Source organism: Hyposmocoma kahamanoa, unplaced genomic scaffold (genome assembly GCF_003589595.1).
Source record: "Hyposmocoma kahamanoa isolate Upper Pololo Valley unplaced genomic scaffold, ASM358959v1 64, whole genome shotgun sequence".
Classification (NCBI taxonomy): domain Eukaryota; kingdom Metazoa; phylum Arthropoda; class Insecta; order Lepidoptera; family Cosmopterigidae; genus Hyposmocoma; species Hyposmocoma kahamanoa.
In genome coordinates, this window is record NW_020653852.1 from 9,595,044 (window position 1) to 9,612,270 (window position 17,227).

The following is a 17,227-nucleotide window of genomic DNA, read 5'->3' on the forward strand; positions in this document are numbered from 1 at the left end:
CTGTATCGATAGCTAATTTCAGAAACTGTTTGCGTTCTGAAACGCCCACCACCATTCCAGAACTCTACTCAATGCTCAAGTTAGGACTCGAGTATGATTTCAAGATATGGAAATACGACTCTAGTGGCAAGGACTTGAGTATGATTTCTAAATCATATTCAAGCCGAACTTGAGCATTGAGTAGAGTTCTAACCCTTAAACTTCAATTATTTCAATTTCAATTGTCAATGTCAAGCTGACATCCTGCTCCACAAACTAATACACAAATTAGAAAGATATAGTAATAGCCTTTAGCTTGTTATTTACTCTTTGGCCTGTTATTATATAGTGTGAGTGTGACTGTGGATTGTTTTTGTTGACATAAATCCGAAATAAAAATGGAAATAAATTAAATTATATTGAAGAATCACAGTAAAATGGCTGCAATAGGACCAGAGTTTTTGAATTTTATAAAAAAATTGGAAGACAACGGTGATAAACTTGTGATAACTACGCCGTTAGAACAACCAATCGAATTCGAGTTTAACGTATGTAAAACTATCTTATTTTTACCATTGTTACATTAAATACACACAAGAATTTATTATAATTATAGACATTGAATTATAGAATTCAACATGTTACGTATGCAATGGTTACTACGGACCGAGTTTTGGAGAGCCAGTGTGTGTCACATGTCATGCATTCCTCTTCCCGGATTTCCCCTCGTATTTGCCAAGTTCCTACTTCTACAGCGAGAAAACTGATGATGGTGACTCTGGGAATGATGAGCCATCAGATTTGAATTATAGCTCAGATCGTAGACTAAACAGAACATGTCCTTTACCTGCTTGGTGGTACTATAGAGTGAGTACTTATTACTTTAGTCGAATTTGACTACATTCGTCTTAACCCTTTTATGGACAATGACGGCCTTTACCGTGAAATTAAATATAAGAATATGACAGTATGGGTTACTCCACTTTGCTATATAGATCTCAAAAAACCAACTGCAGGCTTTACAGTGTGATTTCCAAGTGTTTTGCCGCCTACTGCTTTCCCATAGAGATGTATCAACAATGTACTGACAAAATGCAATGCTTTACATATATTGAACATTTTATATTAAATCAATATAAGTACTATCGCAAGAAAAGTACTAGCATTATTCTATTTTTTTTTTATAATATCAAGTGGCAGGACAAACAAGTTGTGCGCCTGATGAGAAGCCACATGCTTGTCCATGACAGTTACAGTACCACTCAGAGCTTTAAATCGCAAAGATCTGATGGGTACTGCCACTGCACCCGTCACCTTGAGACATAAGTTGACAAGTCCCATGTGCCTGTAATTTCACCAGCACCCTTACCCTTCAAAACCGGAACACCTAAATACTAACATTAATGCTTGGTGGCAGAAATAGGTAAGGTGGTAGTACTATCCTGGATGAACTCTTTCACAAGGAATTCTACTGCTACTAAACAACTCTTGTGTGGTACTATTCAACTACTGTCCATGAAAGGGTTAAGATGTGATGGACAGAAAATATAAAGATTCTAATGCTATAATCGTTGATCAGAATTGTGGGAATTAGTTTACCTTAAGTACAAATATTTTCTTAGTATGGACATACCCATTTCATCATCAATTCATATATAATTTCTTTTTTACTATTTTCAAAACATTTCAAAGTATAGGTTGTCAAATGTTATTTTGTGAATGGCTAAATAAAGTATTTAAATACACAAGTACCTACAGAAACACAATTACAATAAATATTATTAATCATATATATAACTATATCAGTATATATAACTCGAGAATTGGCACTTTTAATAATTTATTATGGTATGATAACGAGATACATGGATACGCATATATTCATGACTCTAATTCGAAATTAAAATATGACTATAGTATGTTCAAGACATATAGTGGCACTCTTAACAATTATGGATATAACTCGATTTTTAAAGATTTGGATGAACTGATGACTGGTATAAGTAGTAGCTTATCATTAGAATTGATTGCTAAAAATGTGGGAGTATTGGAAGTAACAAAAAATAGTGGTTCTACAGCAAATCGTAATGATTCCGTATTAAATTCATTTGATAATAATTTTTTTCGTGTATAATCATATAAACATACTTCATCAGAATATTAATGGATTATTAAATAAATCAGACAAATTGATAGTAGGATTAAATGAACTCAAACGTAATAATAAACTAATTGATGTGTTATGCGTTACAGAACATAATATGATCAAAGAAGATACTTCACTATTAGGCATGCAGAATTATAAACTACGGACTTTTTCTACACGTAATACAGATCTGGAGGTTCTTGTATTTTGACTAGGCATGACTTGAACGTTAAAGTAATTGAATCTATACCTAAATATAGTATACCATATGTTATGGAGTGCTGTGGAATTGAACTTGTTGATCATAAGTTAATTGTCATATGCGTATACAAATCACCAAAGAGTAAAGATGCTGCAAAATATTACGAACAGTTTTCTAAAAACTTCAAAGAAATTATATCTCCAATGACATCTAATAACAGAAAAATTATCATTTGTGGCGATTTTAATATTGATAGATTAACTAGAAATAATAAAATGACGCAAGAATTTGAAACATTAGTACAAAGCTACAATATGGAATTCGGTATTAATGAAATTACAAGACCAAACAGTGGTACGTGCATCGACAATATAATACACAACATTCGTAACGGGAAAGCTGAAGTGATAGAGTTAGGCCTGTCTGATCATAAAGCACAAATTATGACTTGTCCAGTAGAGAAATCATGTAGGTTCAAATATTGGTATTTTTTTAAACGTGACTACTCCCAGGAAAATTTGAAAAAATTTAGCGAATATATCCAATGCTTGTCTTTTGATGAAGTAAAATAAAAATAAAATAAAAAAATAAAATAACTGTTATACGATCTCTGCTTTCCGGTAATCAGAATGAAGAGATCTACATTACAGAGGCCAAAGTGGTTATCTAAGGGCATTATAAAATGCAGTAGAAGGAAACGATCCTTGCTATGGAAAATAGGATATCCCAAAAACAAGTTGATAAAGAGAATTTTAGAAAATTTGTTAAAAAATACAATAAAATAATCAATTTAACTCAACTTGCTCAAAATAACTATCACATTTATAAGTCAAGTAATAAATCAAAGGCTACATGGCAGATTATAAATAAACAAAAAAATTTTACGCCTAAGGAACAATTCACTGAATTGTGCATGATGGTAAACGTGTTACTAATCCTTCAAAGATTGCTCAACTTTTTAATGACTACTGTATTAATATTACGAAATTAAAACATAACAAAAATCTAAACTTCAAATCTACTTGCAAACACAACAGTCCTTCCTCTTTTTTTATGAAGCCCACTGATCCTGGATCTATTGCACAGATTATTAATCTACTTAAAAACACAACAAGCACGGGTTATGACGACATAAACACTAAAGTATTAAAAAATAATAGGGGTTAAAGTATGAAATTGCCGATTTGTACTGAAAATCTAAATTGTTTATTTTTTTAATTTTTAACAAATTTATTTAATCAAAATAGTTGCCATTATTATCTGTACATTGCTGCCATCTAATGGGAAGGTTATTAATGCCTTTGCGATAGAACTCCGACGATCTAGACTGCACAAACTGTGTGAAAGCATTTTGTACTGCCTCCTGGGAAGAAAACTTCTTGTCACGTAGATAAATTGTCCAAATCACGAAAAAAATGGTAGTCCGTTGGAGCAAGGTCTGGTGAATACGGAGGATGACGAATGGTTTCTAACTGCAGTTCCTGAAGGGTCAAAATGGTTTCTCGTGCTGTGTGAGGTCTCGCGTTGTCGTGGAGCAATAATGGTGAAGATCGACTCATGAGTCGGGGCTGTTTTACTGCTAGTTTTGTCAACATGGTTCGGAGTTCGGCACAATAGACATCTGCCGTTATTGCTTGACCAGATCGGAGAAAACTATAGTGAATAACACCATGCTGAGACCACCAAACAGTTACCATTACCTTTTTATTGGTAAGTTTTGCTTTAGGACACTGTTGTGGCATTTGACCTGGGGTCAGCCATTGCATTTTTTCTTTTCCGGTTATCATAAAGAATCCACTTTTCATCACATGTTACAATTCGATCCAATATTCCTTCATTTCTGTACCGGTTCAACAAGGCAACACAAGTTTCAACACGCGTTTCTTTCTGCAGATCAGTCAAAACATGAGGCACCCATTTTTCGTATTTTTTTATTTTATTGATTTGACGCAAGTGAGTCAATATTGTGGGTAAGGTAACGTTAAACCATGCCGCTAATTCCTGGGTAGTTTGACTAGGATCGGCTTCCACTATCTCTCTTAATTCATCGTTATTCACCTGTGTGGGCGGTCTTCCTCGTGCCTCGTTCTTTAAGTCGAAATTTCCATCACGAAAGCGTTTAAACCAAAATCGCACGGTGCGTTCATTAGTAGACCCCTCTCCAAACGCAGCATTGATATTGCGGGCTGTTTCTGCCGCGTTAGTTCCGCGTCGGAACTCGTATTCAAAAATCACTCGAATTTTCGCAGTATCCATCTTTCTTGTCTAAATTGAATAACAAAAACAATTGAAAGTCGATATTCAAATGTTTCAAATTTAAAAAAAAAAAAATCACAGAAACCATTTGAAAAAAGTTTCATTCGAAAACCTCAAACCATGAAGATTCTATGAAAATTCAAAGAACCTATTGCAATATAACGGCAATTTCATACTTTAACCCCTAATACATGTCTTACTATATCCCCAATTTTAAGCTACATAGCAAACCTTTGTTTTGAACAAGGAATTTACCCTACCGCACTAAAAACTACAATAATCAATCCCATATATAAAAAAGACGATAGAAAAGACTTAAAAAATTACAGACCAGTGGCCCTAATACCGGCACTCTCAAAGATCTTTGAAAAAGTGATACACAATAACCTGTACGATTATTTTGAAAGCAAAAATATATTTGCAAAAGAGCAAAAAGGATTTCGAAGAGGAAAATCAATAGATGTAGCTGTTTATGAGTTTTTGAGTAGGGTATATTCAGGAATGGATAGAATGCGGGAAGTCTTCGCCTTGTTTTTAGACATGACAAAGGCTTTTGATTTTGTTGATCACAGAATACTTTTAGAAAAACTGGAGACCTACGGTGTTCGAGGTAACTCTTTGTCTGTACTTAAGTCCTACCTTAGTGATAGAATTCAATTAACAAGAGTAAATAGAATCTGCAATAAAACAAATACTGAAAAAATATATACGTCCAGATCAAATACGCTTATTCATGGTGTCCCTCAAGGAAGTATCTTGGGGCCACTCTTATTTTTAATTTATATTAATGACATAATAAAATCCACACTTTATCCGATGGTACTATTTGCAGATGATTGTACTATACTGTACGAAGACAAATCTAAAATACTTGACAGTCTTAAAGAAGTAGTAGAGTGGCTTAATAATAACAACTTAAGTATAAACCTCAGTAAGACTAAAGTTATGAGCTTTCAACTAACAAAATCCCCCTTGAACCCATTTACTAATAATAACATTGACGTTGACATGACCACTACTACTAAATTTCTAGGCTTGTATATAGACAGTAACATGAAATGGCAATCCCAAATAGAATTTATATGTAAGAAGGTGAACCAGTTCTCATACGCGTTATTTATGTTAAGGAAGAAAGCTAGCCTCGAGGTGGTTCTAACAGCATATCACGGTTTCATAGCTTCAAAATTGCGCTACGGAATAATTTTCTGAGGTAATGCTATAAATGTGAAGAGAGTGTTCCTAGCACAAAAGAAGTGTATTAGAGCAATGTGTGGTCTAAAACGAACAGATAGCTGCAGACCTTATTTTAAGAAACATAAATTACTAACGCTAATGTCTCGTTATGTATTTAATACCGCAGTTTTCATCAGACGCAATCCAAACTTCTTTAATTGTGTTAAGAGTGCCCGTAGGAATAATAAACTTGACAGCGTAGGTGGCAGATCTGCCCTCCTATGTAATAGTATTATTGCAATGAGTGCCAAGATTTATAATAAATTACCATCTGACATAAGGAATATTAAGGACATTGTAACATTTAAAAGAAATCTATTTGAATACCTTGTTAATGAAACATTTTACTCTATAAACGAATATTTCGGTAATAATTAAGTAATTTGACATTAAATAAAATTGAGTAATAATTAAGTAAATAAATAATAATTAAGTAAAATAACTATCTTCATCATCCACTTATGTAGTTCGTATGCCTGAAGGTGCAACATAGAGGGTCGCTATAACTTATTTAATACCATGTATTTCAATGTACTGTATCCTATGTTGACGAATAAATGCATTTGATTTGATTTGATTATTTTTTGACAATAATTTGTAGCAAGTACTTAATAGGAAATAATAATTTGTTGCCAATGTACCCAAATTTCAATAAATAATACAAATACAATCAGTTGCGAGGAGTCCCTGAATATGTAGAATATCCAAATTATTCTCTGGCTTAACTAAATTAACTCCCTCAATTCTGATCACTGGTTATAATATATGTATGATCATAATTAGTTGACTTATCACAGTTATACATATTATTATTTATATAATGACAAAATCTATCCACATTCAGAAATTTTGCATGTCTTTTTACAAATTTATGTACACACACTGTCTCAGAATAATAGAAAAAATTTGTGTGATTTTACTAGAATTCTTTAGACAGTGAAACAAGTCCTGAAGATGAGGCAAGTCGAGCCAGTAATTCAGGTCCTGGAGCCAGTGGTAGTGGCAGTGGAGGCAGTGCATCTGGAGGCCCTTCTTCACGCCCTGATAGCTTTGGCGATAGAGCTGGACAAGGCCCACCGCCACAACCTCCTAGTTTGGCTCGCTCACTGCAAGCGCTGTCTATTCCTAGACCACCAGACAATTTGGCCCCTGGCCTAGTTGAACAGCTTCCTAGTGAAGGTAAAGGAATTCTTTCTTTTATAAGTTTTATTAAAGCAATGGACACTTTCCTTTGTATTGTAAATTATTCTTCTGATCTAAACTTATTTCACTTTGATGCATATGAGCTTTTTCGATATACAACCTATTTTCTTTTTAATGAATAAGATAACTTAAAACAATTAATCTTTCTATGTTCAGAGCTATTGAAGAGAAAGGAAGGGGATTCAAATTCCAATGCACTTACTATTTGTCACATACATCATCATATCATAATAATTTCTTGATTTCATGTACATACACTGCAAATTGCAATAAAATCTTTAAATTTAATGTGTTTTTTTAACAACAATACTCATTTATTTTATCAAAGTGAAACAAGAGACTGAAGATTAATTAATGAAGCAAAAATCAATAACTGTTTTGAATATAATTGTGTTCATTGAAAATAATTGTTTGTTATTTTGTATGGTAGTGCTGCTATGCATCTTCAGCTACCTGGACGATCTGTCTCTATGCGCGTGTGCGTGCGTGTGCGCGCGCTGGTGGCGGCTGGTGCGCGCGCGAGTGGCGCCACCGCGCTGGGCTGCTTTTGCAGCGCGCCGCTGGCCGCTCTTCCGCCCACTACGCCTCGACATCGATTGGCATGAGGTGATATATAGGATTCATCGCGTTAATGGAGTTGACAAAACTAATTAAGACTTTTGATGCAGTCATCCACAATGAATAAACATCATACATCAATTAGTAGCAGTTTGGTTTACAAGGGTGCTGGTGAAATTACAGGCATATGAGACTTGTCTCAGGGTGGCGGGCGCAGTGGTAATGCCCCTAATATCTTTCCGATTTAAATCCCTGAGTGGTACTGAAACTGTTATGGATAGGCGTGTCACTTACCACCAGGCGCACGACTTGTTCGTCCCGTCACTTATTATTATAAAAAAAGTATAATATATAGAATTGTTTCTCAAATTTTTAATACATTTAACTCAGTTCAACATGTTCAGAAATACCAAGCGCTGGTGGAGTCGTGTTTCTGCCGCAACTGCTTGGTACAGATGTGCGTGCAAGCACAGCCCGCAGGCGAGGAGAATGCCTGGCGGCGGAACAGGCTCAGAATCGAATTAAAGGTAAAACAACTGGCTGACCTGCAACTTAGCATGTAAATTATATTATACTGTAGCCATGACACTATCGTTACTATGACGGGGAATTTAGAGCCTAAGAGCGATGTGTCAAAACAAGCAAACAAGCACACGATATGGCAATATTCAATAAAATCCCAGATGCAATGAAAAATCACAACTATTAATTGACAACAGCATGGAAAAATATTTAAATGACAGTTCCTTAAAATAGGTAAATGCTGACACTTGTCACCAATTTACTTATTACACTTTTTTGGCATTGTACCTATTATTGAAATGAAATAATTTATTTCGGACAGTAGATTATATAGGGCGTACTATAAGTTTCCGGAACTGGCCACTTCTATAAACAATATTTAAAAAGTAATCGGCTCAGCGGAGCTTCACTCGGCTTCAAACTGCTTTTGGCGATGAAGCACCATGCAAGACGACTATTTATTTATAGCTGGTATATTGTTTATGTAAGTGGCCAGTTCCGGTAACTTAGAACTGGCCACTTACATAAACAATACTTAAAAAGTAATTGCAACATTTGAAAATGGCACTCTTTGGCGTAAAATACAGTTTATTTCATCTGACTGTCACTTGTTTTTACATTGTGGCGTCATTTTAGAAATGGTTGTTTACATCACCATGAATTTAACTCATGAAAATGTTCGTAGTATGATTTTCTACGACTTAAAGTGTAATTCAATAGCTCAGCGGAGCTTCCCTCGGCTTCAAACTGCTTTTGGCGATGAAGCACCATGCAAGACGACTATTTATTTATAGCTGGTATGCAGAATCCAAACGCGGTCGTGTGAATCACAGTGACGAATTTCGTGATGGTCGCCCGTCCACTACTATGCACAACAAAAACATCGATTCTGTGCGCCGTATGATCAAAACAGACAGGCATGTGACATACTATGAGATTCGGGCACCTTAAGGCATAGGTTGAGTCAAATACAATCAATACTATACAAACTATTGGGTGTGAAACAGCTGTGCTCTCGGTGGATCCCACACAATTTGACTGAGGCTCAAAAAACGGATCGCGCCATGCTTACCAGATTCAACAAAGGGGCGTCAAATTTGGCGTGGGACATAGTAACAGGTGTCGAAACATGGATTTATAGTTACGATCCCAAAACAAAGCAGCAATCGAGCGTATGGGTCTTTCGAGATGAGCCGAAACCAACTAAAGTGGCGCGCGTGCAAAGTGCCTCTAAGCGCATGGTTGCTTCTTTTTTTAATAAAACTGGGACACGTGGCTATTGTTGCTTTCGAGAATCGTACACGACCATTTGTGTGCCGGAAGTTATTGACAAACTCCGTAAAAATAACCGTAAACGCCGTATCATCTTGTACCACGATAATGCCATTTCTCACACGGCCAGACAGACAAATGAATTTTTGAAGGTGAACAACGTTGACGTTATGAGCCATCGCGCGTACAGTCCCGACCTGGCACCTTGTGACTTTTATTTATTTCCAAAAATTAAGAACCAGTTACGCGGTCAACGATTTTCATCACCTCAAGAGGCTGTCGAAGAATATGAAAAATATGTTTCAGAGATTGTCACGGAGGAGTGGCATAAATGTTTTCAATATTGGTTCATCTGTATGAAAAAGTGCTTTAACGCTAACGGAGAATATTTTGAGAAATAATATATTCATTTCTGACCATGTATAGTATTTTTTCATATTAATTCCGGAAACTTATAGTGCGCCTCACGTAGTTACATGTCCACATAGTGTTAGTAGGTATTTACAACTATTTTAGTAAAATACAAAGTGTTCATTTTCATGAACAAGGATGGACATCCATCCCGTACTTTAAGTATTCGGCTGTCCGTCCTCTCAGGTAATACCTTAAGAAGACTGTTGGTGCTGCCTCTCACTCTGGTCAACAGGGATGCCACTCACTTGCGAATGATTACCTGAAAACTATCAATCCTACCCTCCACGAACATCCCTGAGGCACTACAATGTCCAGGCAGCCCCAGCTGTCTCCTGAGGGCGTTGTTCACGCAAGGCACTGCGCTTTTTAGTGTTATTATTATTTTTTATTTTTTTTGTGTTTGCCAATGCATTCTTTTATTTAATTGACTTTTTATGCCATTTTGCTTGTTGCAGAGATTCCATAAAATTATGATTACCATCTATTGGTATAGATGGTAATAATAATTTTATGGAATTTTATTTTTATTATTACAGGTAATGGTTACCTGTAATAATGTATGAATAAATGAATTGTAGTGACTAGTTTCAAGGTGTATATATGAATGGAAATTGGTTTTGAGAGAGGCAGAGCTGTTGACCAGTGGCACCCTCGACCATGCTGGAATATGACATTTATATTGACTATTCACATACGTTCACCGTTAACCATGGGGAATGTAATCATAAGCGATTGTCATACTAATAAAAGTCGAATTCCTCTAATGTTCGGTTCACTTATTTGACCAACAATTTATCATTGGAATAATGCGCTAGTATTTGGAAGTGAAATGTATTATTTAACAAACTTTGTATAACTTATTAGATGATGCGCAACGATCCACCAGAGGGTATAGCGGCAACTCCACTGGACCCCAAGTGTTGCCACTGGCAGGCCAGCGTGACTGGCCCCGTTGGATCGCCCTATGAGGGAGGAATCTTCTATTTGTACATACAGGTGCCTTACTCGTGAGTATTAATTACCCTTTTGTTAATATATAGTAAAGCTGTAGGTTTACCAGAGTGGCTATAAGTGGATTGTTGTACTACACTTATAAAATTCTTATACCTCTTAATCTCTATTATTACTAAAAAAAGTTAAATAAAAGATTTTTTTATTTAATTGATTCATTTTATTATATACAAAAGACGAATTATCGGTAGATAGAGGTTTAGAGATAATAAACTGACGTGACAGTGTGCAATAGTGTTACTTTAAAGTAGGGTTTCTTAATATTGGTAATGAACGCTGGGAGTACGTGGCGAGCTCAATTAACATAATGGAATAGCAACTGTGTGACGGTTTCTATCACATAACTATTCCTAAGTATTCATATGTAATTAAATAAAGTTTAATAGCAAACAATATAAGGTAGTAAAAGCTAAACCTGGATTTTTTATCTTTTCGGAAAGGGTCCGTGGGCTCTTTGACATTTTGAGAAGGGTTCATGACTAGAAAAAAGTTTAGAAACACTGCCTTATAGGATTGATTTCACTTTCTTACTCAAGCCGTCAAGGTATATAACATATATATAATATATCAAGAAAAAGTGTCATTAGTAGGTGTCAGGTTTAACTCAATTTTTTTAAATATAACAATCCGATTGTAGGGTTCTTGTACATCGTGCACGACCTGAACCTTTATATAATTCAGCATACTCGTACATACAACCCTGACGCCAATGTTATTAGTTCTGACAATAGCGACATACTGGTAAAGTACAATCATCCTACAGTGCGTCTAACACCGCATCGCCACTCTCTAAATAAGGTTAGATTGGCTGTCGGAATCGCATTGGAAGACGCTGCTGCTTATCTACTGAATCTGGGCTGCTTGACATCGAAATAGATGTCTAAGATAAGACTTAGTAGCAGTAGAGTTTCTGTGAAAGAGTTCGTCCAGGGAAGTACTGCCACCTTACCTATTAATATAGTAATGTGTACTATAATAAAATATATTGTGCACATTATAATGTTCAGTAAAATAATATGGTAATGTCAGCACTACTGTGTTCCGGTTTCGAAAGGCACGGGTACAGGCACATGGGACTTGTCCACTTATGTTTCAGGGTGTCGAGCACAGTGGTATTGCCCCTCAGATCTTTGTGATTTAAAGCTCTGAGTGGTACTGCGACTGTTAGGGACAGGCGTGTCGCTTACCACTAGGTACACGACTTGTTCGTTCCGTCACATACATTTATAAAAAAAAAAAGAATACCACAAGCGCTTGTTTACAAAAATGTAGTTATTTACACCATTTTTGCCGCGGAAGCTCATGATTAAGGGCCACGCACTGGTTCGAAATATGTCCAGCAAAAATTCGCCAAATACTTGAGTTATCCGTTAGTTTAGTTAATGTCTGATTCTCACGGTAGTTTTTTAGTTAAAATTATTTACACTAATATTACGTTAAACCTGATTTTTTCATTCCCAGCTACCCAATGAGTCCGCCGGTCGTACGCTTCTTAACCCGTATACTTCACCCGAACGTGTCGCGTCACGGCGACGTCGGCATAGACTCGGTGCACCACAACTGGTCGCTGGCGCTCACTATCAGCAAAGTACTGATCTCAATACAGAGTCTGCTTACAGATCCTTATACAAATGTAAGTGTGTATTGTACTCTTATCAAATCATTGCCGGACGTTATATTACGCGACCAACATTGAAGCAATATTGCATTGAATCTTAGTATAATATTGATATAGACAAGTAGTTCAATACCCGCCTGTTCGGCATCAATGCCTACTTGAGACTTGGGCTGAGCGTAGGGTTGTCACATTATTATTTTCGTCGTTACTACAAGTTATAAACATAATTTAAAAAAAAAAGGTATTCATAATAGTATTATCGTGGTATATTGAAATAATCTTTGTCAAATGGAGTACTTACATATGACATGACATTTTTATCTGAATCGTGGTTAGAGACGATTATGGGAATATGATCATGAAATGAATTGCGAGTTGTTGAAATGATGTTTATTGATTTAGCGTATTTTATGTTCTAAAACTTAGTATTGAATGAATCAAATATAAATCAATAGTAATTTAAATCGAGCAAAGATTAAAATGTTAATTAATTTTATTTAATTTTGATATTGGTAACAGTATCCTGTTTTTCCTACCTTTCTTTTTAAAATTTCTGAGTGTCATTTTGGCTCTCCAGAGAAAAAAAAATCATTTAAACCTTACATAATATAACTTATTTTATTTAGCCCTAACCTCCTATAAACAAAAAAATATAGATTTATAAACTGTTTAAATATATTTGTTTATATATTTCAAACACCAATTCTCTAATGAATGGCGTGTCACGCGCTGTGCAACTCGAGTGCACTGGGAGATTACGGGAATGTTTGCGTCCGTATACGGCGCGCAGTGGGCGCGCTAAGAAGATAATATTGATAGTGTAATAATATATAATATAATAAAATAATAATATGTGCCACAATATGCACTAGGAAAGATCTCTAAGTAGACGATTTTGTGTCCGTCAGGATGGCTGGACCAAACGAGATATATAAATCAAACTGTGCTCATTATTTACTACCTATTTTCTACTATTTAGTATCTTTATTGGCATATATTTTCTACCTTAGCGCTAACGTAAATAGTGGCCAGTCATTCTGACGTCAGGTTGGCTGATTGGTATAAAATTTACTTTTTTTATCATTGACTTACAATTATATGGACGTCGGGTCCGCACTAAAAAGTGTCCGAACTTATAGGGCCTTAAAATCGTATACAGAGCGTCATTCACGCTTTAGTCTTCGTTTGCTCGACTGACAGCGAAGCAAGCAAAATTAGACAGTACTGCGATGACATTACAATTTAAATTCAACGTTTTAGCTTTTTCATATTCCTTTACATGTCACTACGTTTAAATAGGTTGACTTGGGACATTTTTTTCGTGGTTTTTGTATTAGACCCGTCGTCCATTTATTTGTAAGTCAATTTTTATTTATTTAAACACTTTATTGTACCACAAAGTAACTTACAAATTTTCAGAAACAATTTAAATATTTGTGTACAAAGGCGAGTCAATGTTTCAATGTTTTTTATATAACTATTTACTACCTAAACAAACTTTTTTCACTATTTTAGGAGGTTTTTATAAAAAGTTATTTAAAAAATAATAATAAAACCCCTTTGCAAATCTTCTAAAAAGACAGTTTATCTTCTACGTGTAATTGCTAATAATACTTATTCAGGCGCTTAGAATATGCCAACAACGGTTTCTGGATTGCCTTGCAAGCAATATTTTATAATAATTATTATATTAATTACTAGTTGAATTCACTATTACAAATGTAAATTACATTTGTAGGTATTAAACATGCGAACGAATTACAATCAGTTCATTAACAATCGTTTAGTTTATTTATTTATTTATTTACTAAAGACACAATGTAAACTTACAGTAACAACCAAGAACGCTTATATGCTAATTACTTAAACTACATACATATTTGATACGCTAAGTTTGTAATAAATTTTTTTAAATAAAAAAATTTGCTGTCGCAAAAGATGTCAGCATCCTGGAACTTAGCGACTAGACAATTAAGCAACGTGAGACTACCGTTTCGTGGGCGCGTTGTCAGTCCGGCAAGTATGTCGCACAGGGGGCGTAAACAATTGATGTCGGCGTCGGCCCGTACCTGTTTGGCACAAACAGATCGACGTTGCTCAGTGTTCCGGGATTGTCTAACCTTTTTTTTTTGTTAATCCGGGGGAATCTGCTTACAGACACCCCGGCCCCGCGGGGGCAGAGCCGGGGTTATGTGGGACTGGGCTGAACCCTGAAGGGGAGCAGCCCGACCGCATTAGATCCCCGGAGTGTTCCTCCTCTCCGCTGTAGGTGGGGGTACGGGTACGCTGTTGCACTCGTCCGCGCCCCCACCAGCGGCTGGCCGCGCCCTGCGCAGCCCCTCCTCGAGAAGGGAGACACATCGGTCCCCCGACTCCGAATGTGAGGCTCGCCGAACACCAGACGAGCCTTCCATCCCGGGCCCCTTTATGCTGGGCAACGAACTCCCCCGAGTCCGCTACCCAGGGGCCATGGGGGGCCAGGACAGCATCCACTCAACTGTGAAGTTCAGTGGCTGCTCCCCCAGCCCCCGCGGCGGATCTGATGACAGGCTCCGCCGCAACACCTAACGCGCTTCCGCGTGGACTCTCCGAAGAGAGTCCCTTGGAGCGCCCACCACGGTGCAGCCCCGCCAAGGTCGCGGAGGACAGGACGAGCGGCAACGACACACCGACACGTCTCTCCCCCCGCGACCCTCCTCCTCGCGCATCCGCGCGGAACCTAACCTCGCAGGAGAAATATGTAATGGACTACGGTTCGAACTTTACGTCTTACTTCCAAGGACTACACTTACTTATCTGAAGATAACTTTTGCAAAGGTGTTTTATTATTATTTTTAAATAACTTTTTGTAGAAATTTCCTCAAATAGTGAAAAAAGTATGTTTAGATAGAAATTAGATAGTAAATAGTTATATAAAAAAGTAAATTATATACTGCTAGAACCATGAAGAACGTAAAGTCAGCCAATCTGACGTCAGAATGGATGGCCACTCTTTAATATTTCCGTTGGCGCAAGGATAGAAAATATGTCAATAAAGGTACTAAATGGTAGAAAATAGGTAGTAAATAATGAGCACAGTTTGGTTTATACACCTCGTTTCGACGTATTTCACATATTTTCGAACAGTACTTTATATCAAACTTCCTAATATCAGTGAATCAGTTTGTATTTGTCAGTTTTGAAACAACTTTATAGGAATATTTTTTCAGGTGTGCATGGAGCCAGAAATTGGTGAGATGTACGTCCGCGATCGAGCTCGGTTCGAAGCACTTGCGCGCCACTGGACGTGGCGATACGCTATGCATGACATACTACCCTACTGGTTAAGCCAAACAAATAAATAAATAGAAACCATAGATAAGTGGGCTTCGAAGACTCCATTATATAAGTTTTTGTAAATAAGGACTATAAAAAGCGATATTTTTGTGATATAAAATTACGTTCTACTATTACTATGAAGTAAAATATATTAAAACTCTAATGTAAAATGATAGAAAATTGTAATAAAATGTAGTGGAAGATATTAATACATAACAATGTAAATAGTAAGACAAAATACTTTAAAAAAATTCACTTTTATTTATTTCACATAAAATTACAAAGGTTCTAACTCGGTTATGCTATTGTACATTTGGTTTGTACGCGTGTTCGTTGTCTTATTCCTTAATTTTAAAGCTCTCCATATTGACTTCAGCCTTTCGCAGTTACAAAGTATTGGTAGACATACGCTACTGCCAGGACTCCTACAATACCCTGGGTAGGGAGTCTCAGTCCTTGGAAGCCATCGGCGTGTATTTTCGAAGAACGTCGGCGACGCTAAGTCTATCTCTTGTCTAATCTTGTACAAAGGAACTACTTGCACCTCGGTATGGAGTTGTAGTCTACCTGGTACAAAGTAGAAGACATAGGACGCTATGTGCAAGAAACCCTGGAAATAATATAAACATTCTTACTAACAAAACTATTAACAATTTTCTTAAAAATGTAACAGTCCATCAACGAAAAGCTCGAATTTTCTTTACAATTCTATCTTGATCAGAAATATTTGCAAATTTGAGTACGTATATCTTATCGAGTTCTTAGGTTTTCGCGATTGTTACACATAGGAAATGAAACTATCCGGATTTAAATCGCTAATATTTGTTTTTTCAAACAAACGTTGTTGCCGATATTTTCATGGAAGACTTCGAGGAGCGAGTTTTACCCATGGCCCCAGGTAGGCCGAAGATGTTCAAACGGTACGTTGATGATACTTTCACAATATTACCTAAAGATAGCATACCTTCTTTCTTGGACTATCTTAATTCTTTTAGTACTAAGATCCAATTTACTATGGAACAAGAGAATTGTGGTACTTCAGCTTTCTTAGATATTTTAATTAAAAGAAATCCTAATAACACCTTAGGCCATACTGTATTTCGAAAGAAAACCCATACAGATAGGTATCTCAATGGTAAATACCATCACCATCCTAGCCAGTTAGCTACCGTGGGCAAATATTTGTTTCAGAGAGCACATGATGTCTGCGACAGTAATCATCTAGCAGGGGAACTTCAGCATATAAAGCAAGTCCTACATGCGAATAAGTTGAAGATTCCACGCCAATGCCGCAGGCCCCGTGTGAAACCACCAACAGTCGAGCGAAGACCTGCCATCTTACCTTACGTGGGAGGTGTTACAGACAAGATCGGAAGAGTCCTCATGCTTGCATCTATCAAGACCTATTTCTAACCCCTGAGAAAGATTCCTCAGTTCCTGAGACCCGTGAAATGTAACATCCCCTTACAAGATGCAGGAGTTTACAAGCTTGACT

The 17,227-nt window shown here is 36.5% G+C and overlaps 1 protein-coding gene across 1 annotated transcript; it reads left to right on the plus strand.

The window, feature by feature from the left end:
* The first annotated feature begins 317 nt into the window (after positions 1-317).
* LOC113230778 lies at positions 318-15,919 on the plus strand. Its single transcript, XM_026464865.1, has 8 exons — positions 318-527; positions 610-846; positions 6,740-6,995; positions 7,450-7,625; positions 7,982-8,104; positions 10,650-10,792; positions 12,258-12,429; positions 15,624-15,919. The coding sequence occupies exons 1-8, from the start codon at positions 417-419 to the stop codon at positions 15,756-15,758; spliced, it is 1,353 nt and encodes a 450-aa protein (XP_026320650.1). The 5' UTR covers positions 318-416; the 3' UTR covers positions 15,759-15,919.
* The last annotated feature ends 1,308 nt before the right edge of the window (positions 15,920-17,227 follow it).

Coding starts and splice junctions, on each gene's coding strand:
- LOC113230778 (XM_026464865.1), top strand. CDS start 417: ATGGCTGCAATAGGACCAGAGTTTTTGAATTTTATAAAAAAATTGGAA. Junction 8,105..10,649: donor GGCTCAGAATCGAATTAAAG/GTAAAACAACTG, acceptor ATAACTTATTAG/ATGATGCGCAACGATCCACC. Junction 10,793..12,257: donor TACATACAGGTGCCTTACTC/GTGAGTATTAAT, acceptor TTTCATTCCCAG/CTACCCAATGAGTCCGCCGG.